This window comes from Falco cherrug, chromosome 2 (assembly GCF_023634085.1).
Source record: "Falco cherrug isolate bFalChe1 chromosome 2, bFalChe1.pri, whole genome shotgun sequence".
Classification (NCBI taxonomy): domain Eukaryota; kingdom Metazoa; phylum Chordata; class Aves; order Falconiformes; family Falconidae; genus Falco; species Falco cherrug.
The window spans coordinates 66,444,382-66,458,373 of record NC_073698.1 but is presented as its reverse complement, the minus strand read 5'-3'; the positions used below and the strand labels follow the sequence as shown (position 1 = coordinate 66,458,373).

At 43.6% G+C, this 13,992-nt stretch overlaps 1 protein-coding gene across 5 annotated transcripts in view; it reads left to right on the top strand.

Moving 5' to 3' along the window:
- LIMS1 (LIM zinc finger domain containing 1) overlaps positions 1–13,992 on the top strand; it is a 76,412-nt gene that overhangs the window by 39,935 nt on the left and 22,485 nt on the right. The window contains exon 1 of one of the 5 annotated variants that reach the window (XM_027804898.2): positions 113–454. The exons of the other annotated variants lie outside the window; for them this stretch is intronic. Within the exon in view, the coding sequence (XP_027660699.1) occupies positions 348–454 (107 nt within the window). The 5' untranslated portion in view covers positions 113–347. Of the gene's footprint in view, positions 1–112; positions 455–13,992 lie in introns of those variants that run through there. 5 annotated transcript variants of the gene reach the window in all.

Below are 13,992 nucleotides of genomic sequence, written 5' to 3'. Positions count from 1 at the left end.
TTCGGAGAGAGCTGGAGGGAAGCGGGTGAGCTTGTTGCAGACATCCCTTAGGTGTGATCGAGTGATAAAGGAAATGTGGTGCCCTTCGGGAGGGTGTGTACCTATGAGAAACAGGAAGCCGAGCAGCGGCCGCCTGCCTGCCTGCCTGCCTGCCGAGGTTGGTAGCTCGGGCGGGCGCAGGTGTGCCGACACGCCGCTGAGACTCTTCTCTCCAGGCGTCTTGGCAGGCACGCTCCTCGCAGCAACATCTGGAAGAGGCGGAGGGGGGAGAAACCCAACCCAAAGCCAAAACAGCACAACACCCCCCCCTCCCTTAAAAAAACCAACCCTCCAGGTAGAGGAGAAATATGACGGCCTTGCAGCTGAAAGAGTTGTCACATTCAGGTCTGTACAGAAGGAGACGGGATCGCCCCGATAGCGTGGGACTGCCCGGGTCACATGAAGAGAAGCTGAGGTGAGTGCGAGTTGACGGGTACCGCCGGGGCGCCGAGCCCTTCTCGGCAGCCTGCTTGCTTCGGTGGTTTTATCAAATAAAATGCAAACACAGCTCTGGAAAGTCACTGAAAAACACATCCATTGAGAAGCAGTCCCGAAGCGCTACAGAAAAAAAAAATCCCAAAGGAAGGATAACAGGAGCCATACAGTGACCTTGTGGGTTTTGGCGATGGTGTGACTCCCATCCCTGGCTCTGGGAAGGGCAAATGTTAGCCAGCGGCTGCTTCTGGATCCCTTTTGACAGCCAGCGCTTGCAAGTATAACTTTCTGCAGGCTGACAAGTTTGCTCGGTCTGGTTTGAAGTCAGTTTCGGGTCACCCGGGCACTGTGGGTTGTGCTGCTTCTCGGGGGGTCTTGGCGCAGCCCTTCCGCTGGGCTGGTTTCCTTGCAGAGGGTCTGGGTCGGCTCCTGGGCTCTGGCTTTCTTCATGGGGGGTTCTTTGTTGTGGAAAGGGCTTTAGACAAAAGAATGCAGCAGGACCACTTAGCCTGACCTTACCCAGGAAGGGTGACCAAAAATCGGAAAGTCATTTAATGTCCTGGGTTATCTTCCTGATGCTATGTGCCTTTTGAAAGAGTAACAGCGGATTTTCAAAAAAGCCTCTGTTTGGAGCAGGGAGATTGAAGAATTGTATGTAACCTGAGTAAGTGCAGACACACAAAAAAGAAGTAAAAATGCAAAGTTTTTTTTTTTCTAAGTGTGCTCCGTGTGAAAGCAATCTCCTCCCGCTTCAAGCTCCGCAGAAAAGGATCCTGTGTAAATGCTAACAAAAGCCTCAGTGGAGAGGAAGTACTTCCTATCTCCTAATGCCTGTTCTTGTGTTGTATTTTTAGGTTATTTTTCAGTGGTGGTTGTGCATCGGATTGGAGTGCTGTGTAATTTAAAGGGTTTTTGTTACTGTGCTTTCATTACCTGAGTTAGCAATTTCAGAACAATGGGCATTCAAATTACCCTTTTGTAATAACCAAGCACCTTAATTAAAAATCACTGTGGCAAAATATATGACTGTAGTCTACTGATACTATTTGCCACAAGACAGCAGAAATACAGGATCAGCTCTAGGAATGTGCTAACTTGTGGGTCTGAATGTGTGCTTGGTAACTCTTTATAGTAGTATTTCTGAATTGATTTCCTAGATGGATTTCTAATAGCATTAGCAATATATATTATATTAATTTGACTATAGGTGAAAAAATAATCAGTAGAGTAAGAGATGTGCAGAGATTCTTGACTTTTTTATGCTCAGGAATGAGGAAGAATAGATGTTTTTATGGAAGAGAAAGCCGCTTTTTAAAGTATGTACATACAAAAGAGCACTAGCTCTACAGTTGTATTGCCGTTTCTCTTATTTGTATGTACAACCAAGATGGGAACGAGACCCTTTTTGGGCTGGGTGGGGGGAAGGGGTTGTCTGTACCAGTGTAAGTCTAAGTGTTTTGATCTTTTCCTGAGCCTCTTCTGGTTAAGGATGAGAAATATGTGAAATGGGGCTCGATCTTGAGAAATAAAATCCAAGTTGGGGGAAACAGCAAATCAGGGGACTTATGAATCAGCCCAGGGCAGGGTATTGGAGATACAGGAAGGTAAATAGAGCATGGTCAGATGATGCTTCTAGAGCAGGGGAACAACCCATACCTAAAGACAGAGCCTCTCTTATGTTTGCTAACAGCTTAAGTTGTTTCTTATTCAAAGTAAACCTTGCTCCTTCCTAACCCATTTTGTGATATTTCAGTGTGTTGCCAAGCAGCCTTGTTTGTCATTTTTACTGCATCCTCCATGACAAAAGGCGATGGCATTGTAAATACAGAATAACGACGTAACAACAGGGCAAAGAGCAATCAGGAATGAAGAGAAAAAGTTCTGTAGTTTTCCAAAACTGGAAACATCTAGCTTTTTTTTCATATGCTCTCCCTGGTGACACTTAGACGCCTGTCCTTAGCAAATACTTTCAGAGTATGTAGAGTTCACAAGAAAGACAAGAGATTTCTTTCATCTGCTAAATATAGCTTGCCATCCTCCATGGCTTTGCAATGCCCTCCTGTAGTTTCTCTCCCCAGTTCTTTGTTCTAGTGCCTTTGTGTTTCATTTTACATACATATTAATCCACGTGTTAAATAATATCAGCCCTTGAGGAACAGTTTACTGAAAGCTGCTTTCTCAGTTCAAGTACCGTGTTTTTCTAATCCTGGGCCAAAATGTAATCGAGATGCCAATGTCCTCAGGATATTCTGTGAGAATTTCTGTATTTAAAAAAAAATTAAAATGAAAATCACTCTTTGTTGAAGTCATGCATGGTTTTCTGCCAGTTTTCATTTTACAGCCTTTCACACCTTACCCCAGTATGAAATTTCTCTCTCCTGCCCTTTTTGAGGTCTGTGTCTCCTTAGGTAGTGGTTTCCTGGCATCTAGGCTGGGGTGAGTGTTCCTCTGGTAAGGCACAAAACAGCAGTAAGTAACCCAGCTTCTCACACCCCTTTGCCTTGGCTGCAGGGTGCCTGGGACTGCCTCTGCTCTGCTGTTGCAAGCACCGCTGTAATTGTGGCTCCTGGGTCCGGCCATTGCTGCAGGAGCTGGACGTTGCTTGGTAGGACAGGGGCTTGTGTGCGTGCAAACTGTGGCTGAACCTAGCCAAGCGCTGGCAGTGGCAGTGCTGCAAAGCAGCTTTGGGGGGGCTTGGTGCCATAATTCTGTCTTTGCTCCTTCCTGGGACATTGTCAGTGTCATTTGTACTTAAACCACCTGATATTACTAATAATTAGGGCACTATGCAGCAATGCACTGGAACTCTTAAACATGTACAGAGTGCATGTTTATCATATAATGTATCCCATACATTTTATTTTCCAGGAACCAAAATTTCTTAAAACAATTACCTTTACAGTATAAAAATAATTTCTTATGTTGACATAGCTTCATTATAGGTCATGTGCCATGGGACTCAGCTCCACAACAGGAAGGTGAGCTTTAGCTTCTGCATCTGTGTCCACTGATGTCATTTCACCCCCATCATTTTCTTCCAGATCTGCTATTCAGTTTATGATGAGTCAGTCTCTACACACATTTCCCTCAGTCTTTTGCAGGAAAGACCATAGGAATATAGCTTGGCTCTTTCCATTAAGTTTTGTAGCTTGTCAGGTTTCCATTTACAGTAGCATCTTCTAAATACATACTTAAATATATTTAATAGTCTCTCTCCAAAAATCTTTTGCTCTAGCAAGTAGGTGCCAGGTCGTCTTGAGGAGAACTGTTCTCACGCATCTGTGGCTATCTGCAGGGCCTGATTCACAAGCAGCAGAGCTTACTCTAGTGCATGGTTTTGCTCGTTTTGCCTACCCAGTTGCTGTAATTTCTCATCCTGCTGCAGACAGAGTCCAGCACCTTGCATTGCTCCCACTGCCCTGCTGCAGTTTACAGGCTGGTGCTTGGTGCTGTAACTTCAACATTGCAAGTTGGTATGGTGCAGTGGCTGAGCAGCTGAGCTGTCCCGCTGGCAGTGGTGAGGACCTGAGGGGGCTGAGAAGGACCACCAGAGCCTACCCAGTTGAGGAGAGTGAGGACATTTCAAGGGGTGGCACCTATAGCCATAAATAGCAAGCCCTAAGCTCAACTGAGATTGGGACCGGGGTGGGAAGGTAGGACTCATCCCCCTCTTTTAAAAACCTATCCTAGGCTGGAGTGAGTTGCCTTCCCAGGGAGCCTCTCTCATCCCCTCCACCCCACCTCCTCCTGGTGGTAACCCATGCCCAGGCTGTCCCTGCAGCTGCAGTGAGGTGAAAGGAGCCCTTGTCCTGACAGCACAGCACATTGATGGGAATGGGAAATTTGGCTTCTCTTTCTACATCTCCCACTCCATGTATCACTTAACAAACCTCATAACCTCTCTGGGAGCCTTTTAATCTGCTGCTGTAGATGCTCCTGGTGCTTTTCTGACCTTATAGGGAGCTGGAGCCTGCCTCCCTGCCTCATGTAAAATGTGGTCTGGATAGCTCATCATTTTCTTGAACCTGCACAGTGAAAAAAAGTGCTTGGTTTAGACCTCTGCTGGGTAGGGATGCTGAATGCAGTCCTCTTCCCCTGCTTGAGCTAGGGTCACCAATGCCTAGACCTTCACTACGCAGGATGTTCCCCAGGTGCAGAGCTCAAAGTGCTGGGGGCTGCCCTGCACCTTCATCTCTCCTTTGTCTGCAGCAGATGCAACAGTCATTGAAGTAACCGCAACCTGAGAAGTCTGCTTTTCAGAATGGAGGGGAAGACTTGTCCTTTTCCAGCTATATTGATTTGGTGGGGGAAAAAAATGACATCTCTGATAAATCTCAACTTGTGTTTTCTTTAGAAATGGCATGTAAAAATTTCTGACTGTATGCTGAGCTATTCTTTCTTGCTTTTCTCAGCAAACGGGATGCAAAGGAAATTGTATGCATACATTTATGATTAATCATTAGGAGTCACTTAACTAGAAGTATGCTTGCTACTTTTGCTCTTTCCCCTTCTCATCCCATAGTCTTTGTAAAAATAGAATTATTTCTCTAAAAAATTTGATACTATTAATTTCCAAAGCTCAGTAAAAGGTACTGGGAAGAACAGGGGTAATTTATTTATTTATTTTTTATAATTACAGTTAAAATCAATTTGATCAATAGTGCTGGTAGGTCTCTTTTCTAAGTACATATGGGTTCAAATGTGATTAAAAATGTAAACAACTTTTTAAGAGGTTAGTTTCAAGTTTTTACCAAACAGTAAATTTCAGCATCTGCAACAAGTAATCATTGGCAAGCTTCAGTTGATGGCTGTCAGTTACTCAGGTAGTTCACTGCTCTGTTGTGTTTTGCAGAAAGCACTGTAGATGTTTTCCATACTAATAGATTTAAAGTGTCTGCCTTTTCTTTGCTCTCTGCTGCTGAAGCTGATGGGTACATCTGCGTGAGTAGGTGCAGGCAATCTTTTACGGGGTCCATTCAGGCTCCCGCCTGCCCCTGCACGCCAACTCCATTTTGGAAGGCATGTGGCTGTGCCCCAAAATTTCACGCACAGATGCCCATGCAGATAAAATAGGAGACATAAGCACATTCTTATGTCCCACTGAGCCTTGGGGGGATAGGCTCTGCACAGCAAAGCTCATAGGTGACTATAAAAAGAATCAAATTAATAAAATCCCCCAAACATTGGCAGTGCAGTAGGGCTTAGTGCTTCCCTTTCTTCATGAAATACAGCATTTGGCAGTTGTGTGAGGTCACAAATCTCTTCAGCCTGCCATCAAAACCCCGTACGTAACAGCCACCAAGGTGTGCAGCTGTTTCCAGCTGCATGTCCCCCCTGAAGACCTGGTCTTCCTAGGAGGGAGAGAAGATGCTGGTCGGGGACTGCCTGGAGAATCAGGAATCAGGGAAAACAGGAATCATGTGTTGAGTTTTCAGATGCCTTAGAGTACTGAGGATGGGGGAAGGCAGAAAGAAAAGACCTGTCTGCACCTGGAAGCATTCTTAAATTTGATTTCCAGTGGTAATGTTTCTTAATAGCATCACAAATGTTACTATTTATATAGCTGCTTTCTGTAAGTGCTCATGGTGCCAGAGTCAGCAGGTAAAGCAGTAATTATTCAATACATTGGTAAAAAAAGAGACTAATTTATTAAACCAGGAAGAGCTTGAAAATAAATGTTAAGCCACAAAAAAATGAAAATTCTTCATTTGTTGTGGTTAGTAAGTCTTCTGGAATAATAGAGAGTTGGGACCTAGAAATACTAATTTGAATCAGATGCTTGGGAGCTCTTGATTAAAAAACAGTTTGCCTCATCTGCTAGCTGCTCTAATTGAAGAGAGGATTTGTACATGTAACCATAACACTGAATTGTTGTTATTAATTATAGTAACTTCCAGCCAGCAAGAGTATGTTTCATGGTTTTATTTTAGTATCGTGATACTGAGATTTTCTGTTCCAAGGTATCCAAATGACCAGAGGCATTACTTTTCATTTGTGCTATACTTTTCATGTCTCTAGGCATGAAAATAACTCATGAGGAACACACCCTTTTTTTCTTCTTGCCTTCTCTCTCACCCCTTGTCTCCTGCGTTGCATAATAACTCCAATTTTGTTTGACTTGCTCACCTGACTATCACCTCCTGTGACTCCAAATGACCAGAGGTAGCTGCTTGTGTAACAGAAACCCAAGCAATTACTACTGTTCCTTTTACACTTGCCTCATTGTAATAATCTATGATTTCAATAAATTGTTAAGCTTCAATGATTATAGCAATTAGGATTTTCATTGCTCTTTCTTACAGGATTAGCTGGCTAATGGTAAGTTGTAGGTTCCTATTTTCTGCTTTTGCTTTCATGTGTTTTGAAAACAGTTAATCAGAGGTGTTCTCTACAGAAAATGTACTGTGATTCCTCCTTTTTCTTCGTTATGGTTAAGCTCTCCTTTGAATGCAGTCAGTCACACTTCAGTGTATTTACGCACAGAAGTATTCTGCAGTGGAGAGAAAACTAAATCCTGTCAATGTCACCACTTAATAAAAATTACTAGTTTGCAGGCGTTAGGGAGAACAAGCTTAAAGACCGTAAGTTTGGGTTCCTTTTTATTTCATTTTGTTTTCCTGTGGTCTCTGCGCTGTTCTAGGAAATGCAAAGCTAACAGACATGGTGACCTCGAGAGGACTGTGAGCCTTGTACATGGTGCTCTCCAGACATGTGAACAGCTCAGCTTGCCAAGTATGTTGCCTCTGATGGTGGCCAAAAGCTGATGCCTGTGGAAGGAGGTAGAAGGCAAGAGTGGGCCTTTTATGGAATTTCCCTTGGTAGTAATCCCAGCTTGCTGCCAGCTGTGGCTCAGGGACTTCCTACAGTTTGTGACATACAGTGTTTTTCCCGTTGGTTAACTCTGCCAGTCTTGGCTTACACCTAGCAATCTCGGGGCATTTCCCAAACATGCGTGATGCACTGAGTTTTCATGTGTATTACCTGATTGCAGAGTCACAGAATGGCATGGGTTGGAAGGCATCTCTGCAGATCACCCAGTCCAAGCCCCTGCTACAGCAGGGTCACCCACAGCAGGTTGCACAGAATCGCGTCCAGATGGGTTTTGAATGTCTCCAGAGAAGAAGATTGGATGCCGTAGTGCACATGGTTGTGTGTTAATTTTTTTTTTTTTTGCTTGATTTGTCATAGCAGCTTCAGGCATTGTTCAGTTTTCATCTTTGTATCTACCGGTTTGCAGAAACTTCTGATTTTACTTAGTTCCTGGTAGCATTCTGAAATGACAGTTTCATATACAGTGCTTTATGAGCATTGTGTTTGGATGATACTGCTCAGCTTTGCTAGCAGATTTTAAATCACCCTGTGATGCGTCTTTATATGTCAAAGAGATGAAGCTCCATGATCTTTTGGAGCCTTTTGTCCAACAAGAGAAATTTTGTTTATGCCTTTTGTGACATATTTCCCTGTAGCTTTTCTGCCTTTTCTTTCTGCTGTAATGGCCATGATAGAGCTAGAAGAAAATTAATTAAAAAGCATTAGCTATTATCCTCAAAGGAAGTTACATATTGGCAGACACAGCTAGCAATACCTGGCAGCATTTCTCAGCTGTGCCCTTTCAAATGAGATTCAAAAGATTCAACCTGTTCCAGCAAGGAATGAACAGATGAAGGTGAAGCGGATGTGAAATGATGTTTGTCTTTTCCAGCATGTTAAATGCATGCATGCCACACTCTTCATAAATCATAAAGTTCTTGATCCGAGTTCAGTCTACCTTTTGAACTCTGTTTCTATGCAGCTATTGGAAAAATGTTACCCACTCGGAGTCATGACTCAAAACTGCCCTGGCTGGTCCCCTTCTTGTTCCGGTATGGAAAGTTTGCATTGAAAGCTGTTTGTCTTGCTTGATGTTTGGCTTTTCAGTTATAGTTTTGTACGTTTCTCCTCACTGATTTCTGAAACTGAAGCATACACTATAATTCTGATATGTGAAAAAAGCTGCTCCTTATACTTTTTTTTTTTTTTTTTTTTTTTTTAAAGGACATGGTAGCAGTGCAGCTTCAGGATAGGATAGCGCCATGAATTACCAGGTTGCATGTCATGAATTTTGCCTGAAGTCTACAAGTAATTGCTTAGTTTTAAGATACATTCCTTTCTAAAGCTAATCCTCAAATTATATCCGCTTCTTTGTGGTATGTAGCAAAGGGAAAGGAGGTTTAGTAGGGCTTGAGCCCCTCTGATGCAAAGCACATAACCCCACCATCTTCCTTTTTCTCTTGGCTTCTGTTCTGCCAAGCAAATAACCTGCGCTGCTCCTTCAGATAATCCCAGCGATACACTGTTGCGAGGGGTAACTTCTACATCTTCCCTCACAAGTCTTATTATAACTACTCACTCTTGCTTTACCCATTCAGGATTAGTTAGTTGCTGAGGTGGAAACCTAACTTTAAAAAACCCCTTGCTATAGTTACCAAAGCCTTCAGTTTGTGAAATGCGTGGAAGTCTTGCTTTGCACTAACTGCTACTGAAATTCATGCATGCTTACTTGACAGGTCTGCTAGTAGCATTGAATAGCTAATAAATATAAAGTACAAGATTAAGACCTTCTGTTTGTATCGCCCAAAATGTTAAGACCATCGTAATGAAGTATGAAAGCAATGCTATTTTGTATTAGCTTTATTTGTCAGTACATTGCTCATGCTTGACTCTTAGCAACATAAACTGTTTCAGGTTATTCTCTTTCAGGTGTTGAATATTAGGCCCGTTATTTAATTCGGCAATGTTAACTGCAGATGGCTCAGCTGTCTGCCATCTTCTGCTGGTTTTAAAGCTTGGTGATGCTGCAGTGAATGTGGGAAGAGAAAAATGTGAAACCAAAACCTAGAGTGACTAGTAATTATGATTTAACATGTGTGTGAGAGAAGAGCAACAGCTGAGGAAGTGTTTTCTTTGCCACGTTCGACTTCTGCCCAAAATATATTAATTCAAGCAATGAAAAGCTTTGCACTTCCTCATATAAAATAGAAAAACAAAATGAAGGTGAAAAATGGCTTCTGGGGTTATGTTGCTAGAGGTGAAGATTAATAGTAATATTAGAGGGGAGACGTGTGGAAATGATGTGTTAGTAAAGCTGAGGGTCAGTCCTCAGTGTGGTGTCTCCGGTGGTGTTACTGTAGTAAAGGACGTGGCTGCTAGGCGGGAAGCCTGGTGTCGCAGTTACCTCTGTCCTACAAGGGACTGCATGGATGTACTGGAAGTCTCTCCTGGTAGCCGGCTGTTATGTTGAGTCACGGCATTAATTATAGCTCCTGGATGAACTGCTCAGGTCATGGTGTTTGGCTTGTGAAAACATGGGTTCCAGCTAGCACGGGGTAGATGGCTAAGGCAGAAGCAAAGGCTGGAGTTTGCTCACACTAAGGATTCAGCGAAAGTTTTTTGGTGAATTTCAAAGAGAGATGACAGGAGCTGAATATTGCTGCTAGGAAACTGAAGAGAAATACAGTAGTGCAGCATTTTAGAATCGTGTAGGTTGGAAAAGACCTTTAAGATCATCGAGCCCAACTAAACCTAACACTGCCAAGTCCACCACTAAACCATGTCACTAAATGCCACATCTATGTGTCTTTTAAATACCTCCAGGGGTGGTGACCCAACCACTTCCCTGGGCAGCCTGTTCCAATGCTTGACCAGCCTTTCAGTGAGGACATTTTTCCTGATATCCAATCTAAACCTCCCCTGGAGCAACTTGAGGCCGTTTCCTCATGTCCTGTTGGTTATTACTTGGGAGAAGAGACTGACATCCATCTGGCCACAGCCTCCTCTCAGGTAGTTATAGGGAGTGATAATGTCCCCCCTGAGCCTCCTTTTCTCCAGGCTAAACAACCCCAGTTCCCTCAGCCGCTCCTCACAGGACTTGTTCTCCAGACCCTTCACCAGCTCCGTTGCCCTTCCCTGGACACACTCCAGTGCCTCAATGTCCCTCTTGCAGTGAGGGGCACAAACCTGAACACAGCATTCGAGGTGCAGCCTCACCAGTGCTGAGTACAGGGGGATAGTCACTTCACTAGTCCTGCTGGCCACACTGTTTCTAATAAAAGCCAGGATGCTGTTTTCCTGAATTGTCAGAAAATGCAAAGATCAACCTCATACATTTTTACATATTTTAACTTTAAATCTGTTGCTTAAGTAATGGTGGAGGAGCACACATGCACTGCATTGTAATTTGCTTGCAATTACTTGATTACACTCTGTTGTGCATCCCTTGACTTTCCAGTGGCGTTGTTTTCACCAATATAAACGTTTTTCTGCCCAAACACTTTCAAATTTTAGAATTGAATGGCTTTGGTGTTACAAAGTTCACTGTGTGTATGTCCAAACGGAAGGACACTTTAGAGCTTGGTGGGCCTGATCTTGTCTCGTTGGTCTTGAAAAAATGGTTCTTTTCAAAGTGAGCGTCTCAGAGGCATTTGGTGTGCAGCCCCTAGTATGAGTAGCTGACCTTTTTTATTATTCTTAAATTGGAAATAGGGATATAAATTTTGTTATATGAATGCATTAGTGCAAATGCATCTTTAAAATGTATTGAGTTGGGATACTTTGGATAAATACTGAAGTATACATGCAGTCAACCACACAGGTTTCAGATTTTAAGAATAACTGATAGTATGCTTTGTCCTATGCAGCACAAATTTATTAGACCTCTCAGGAGCTTCTTATAGGCCATACTGCATCTTTTTGTTCTTTTGTTTTTCCTGTCTGCATAGGAATCAGAAAATAGTAGTGGGGGGGGGAAGAGATGGCTGTATCGAACATCTGTACACAGAAGAAGTAACATCATGTTTTACAGGAGGCATGGCTTAATTTGGTAGTGTTTGTAACCAGCATGAAGAAAATACAGTCATTTTTTAAAATATTACTTACAACAGGAAAGTTCTACAGTTAAATATTGCTCTCCCTTTCTACAAATTCTCTCAGAGACTGTTTTTTCACTGTGCTTGTATGGCTGATAAAATGTTGTATGAGAAGGTGCTGCTTACCTGTTTGTTCCACTTATGTTCATTTCCTTATGAAGAGATGGAATGTGAACCTTCTCTGTTTGCAGAGACCGAAGCATTTTTTGGACATGTTTATACTGGAATGAGTTTATATTGAAGTATATGAAACAGCTAGAGTTGCCTTTTTGTTTGCCCTGTTTAAACTTTCACCACATCAGCTTAATGATGCTTTTTGTGGCAAAGACTAAAGGATGAAACTTTAGGAGCACTCAGAATTCACCTGGTTTTTATTACAGTGGTTTCAAGGTGGTTTTACATCCTTTTTCATAGTAGCAGAAGTTAGAGCAGTGCTGAGCACATGTGAAAATCCAACCCATAATGTCCATTTTTATTATAGAAAATATTTGTACCTTCTTTCAAATTGCCTTAGGAGACCAGCTTAACATGGAAAGTATTTTATTGCTTAAGAGATAAACAATTGCAGCAACCAGAACCCAAGACTGTATTTAATCTCAATTTTGAAAGATGCAAAAGGTCAATTAGTGCTTTAAAATGTTGGTGCAGAAATCAGTGCAGGGCACTGCAAGTCCACAGATATTTTGCAGCAAAACTTCTGTTCTAGTTGTTGTGTATTTTGCGTCTGAGGGCTATTGCATAGCATCTGTGTTAAATATCGTTAAAATGAAATCATCCTTGCCTATGTGGGAAGGGGAGGGATACACTGTGATTACTTATCCCCCTGCTGCATAACTCGATGGGGCATATGGCCTCCCAACAGCGCTGGTGACGCAGTGATATTTCACGGTGGCACGAGTAGGTTGCCAAGCAGCAGCTGCTTTTGCCAAGCACCTTGTTTGGAGCCGTGACTGCTCAACGCGTCTATTTGTGGCATGGACTGAAACGCTCAGCAGGGCTGGCTGGCCACGGAGCCTTCTCTGTAAGAGTCCCCGTCTGCCTCTGGCAGCCGCCGGCGCGGGCAGCTGGATTTGAAAGCTCTCCAGCAAAAGCAGCAAGTGAGTGGGGCGGCAGTCATCCATCAGCAATGATAAAACAGTGCAGCTATTTTTGCTGTTGTTTTCCGAAGCCTTTCTCCATAGCTGCAGTGGGACGCTTCCCCTCACTTCTGCTGTTTCCTCTAGCACCTTCCCCACCATCGGCTTTGGCTTCTGATAAAAACCTCAGTGTGCCAGGAGGAGCCTCTCTGTCTTCTTCCTTCCTACGTACCTTTTCCAGTTAAATACTCAGATTCTCCCTGTTCTCCTTATCACTGCTTCCTTAACAGCAGGCTGGCAAGTTTTGTCCCAGATCCCAAGGAATGCCCTTGGGAAGCTGCTGCTGCAAATCAACAACCTCTTACATGCTTCTCACTCCCATGGATGGCTTCACCTCCGAGTAACCTAGAATTCCCTAATGAAAATGCCATGTATTTTTAACAGACTATTTCAGATCTTGGCAACGTGCCTCCAGCAAAATGACAGAAAAGAGAAAGATGGCCAGATGCTCTGGATTTGTGGATTAGCAAATGTTCACAGTAGAAACTGTTTTGCTTCAGTAGCAGAAAGGCCCTTTTTAAACTCCTGGCAGGCTCCTGCCTTGCTTAATGGAAAACAAATTGGGAGTAATTCCACCAGCAGCAATGGCAATAGGCCTCGAGAACCAGGCAGCTTCTACTTGCACATAGGGAGCTCTATTAACTTGTAGGCCTGCTTCTTGAAAAAAGCTAGGAAGGTTGAAACAGGCTTTTTGGATGGACATCTTACTGCACTGACTTGCTGTACTACTTGCTTTGCTACAGCCACGCAGAGGACTGCACAGCAGCAAGCTGAAGAAGCAAGTATTTTCCAGTTGACCACAGAAAACACAAGGCAGTAGAAGTGGCTTCCAGCCACCTTGGTAACCTGTGAATTTCAGGTTACTGCAGGGACTGAAGTAGTCCACTGAGAGAAACTCTTCAGGGCTCTGATTCACAGCAGCAGCCTCCCAGGAGAATTGGCTGCCATCTGGGACAAAATGCAAGGAAACTGTTGAGGAGATGGTCAGTGATAAGGGGAGGAGACAGCCTGACTTGCTGTTTCTTATTTTAGTGGCCTGATGCACCTGTACTAGTCCTGGATGAATCAGCATGGTTAGTCCATTGCAGTCAGTGTCCCTGAAGTTTTTCATACAGAGAGAGGCTCAGCATTGACCTGTGCAGGAAATGCTGGGAAGCAGGATGGAGGAGAAGAGATCACTTAGATCACTATGCCTGCATCTCTGTTGGCAAACAGCGCTCGTTTTCATCACTGGTGCTCCAGCAGACACAGAAACCTTTTCTTCCAGCACAGTTTCCTGCAACAGTGCTCTGGCAAGATCATCGTGGCCTAGGGCTACAACCTGAGTGTTCCTTGATCTGGAGCTTGCTCCATGACAGATAAAAATAGGGCTTGAGCTCCAGCCAAGCCGTGTCAGTGGTGAGGGTGCAGCCTCCTTAGCCTGTTACAGCTTGTGACTTGTGGTAGCTCTGGTGCAAGCTGTATAATCACACCTACGG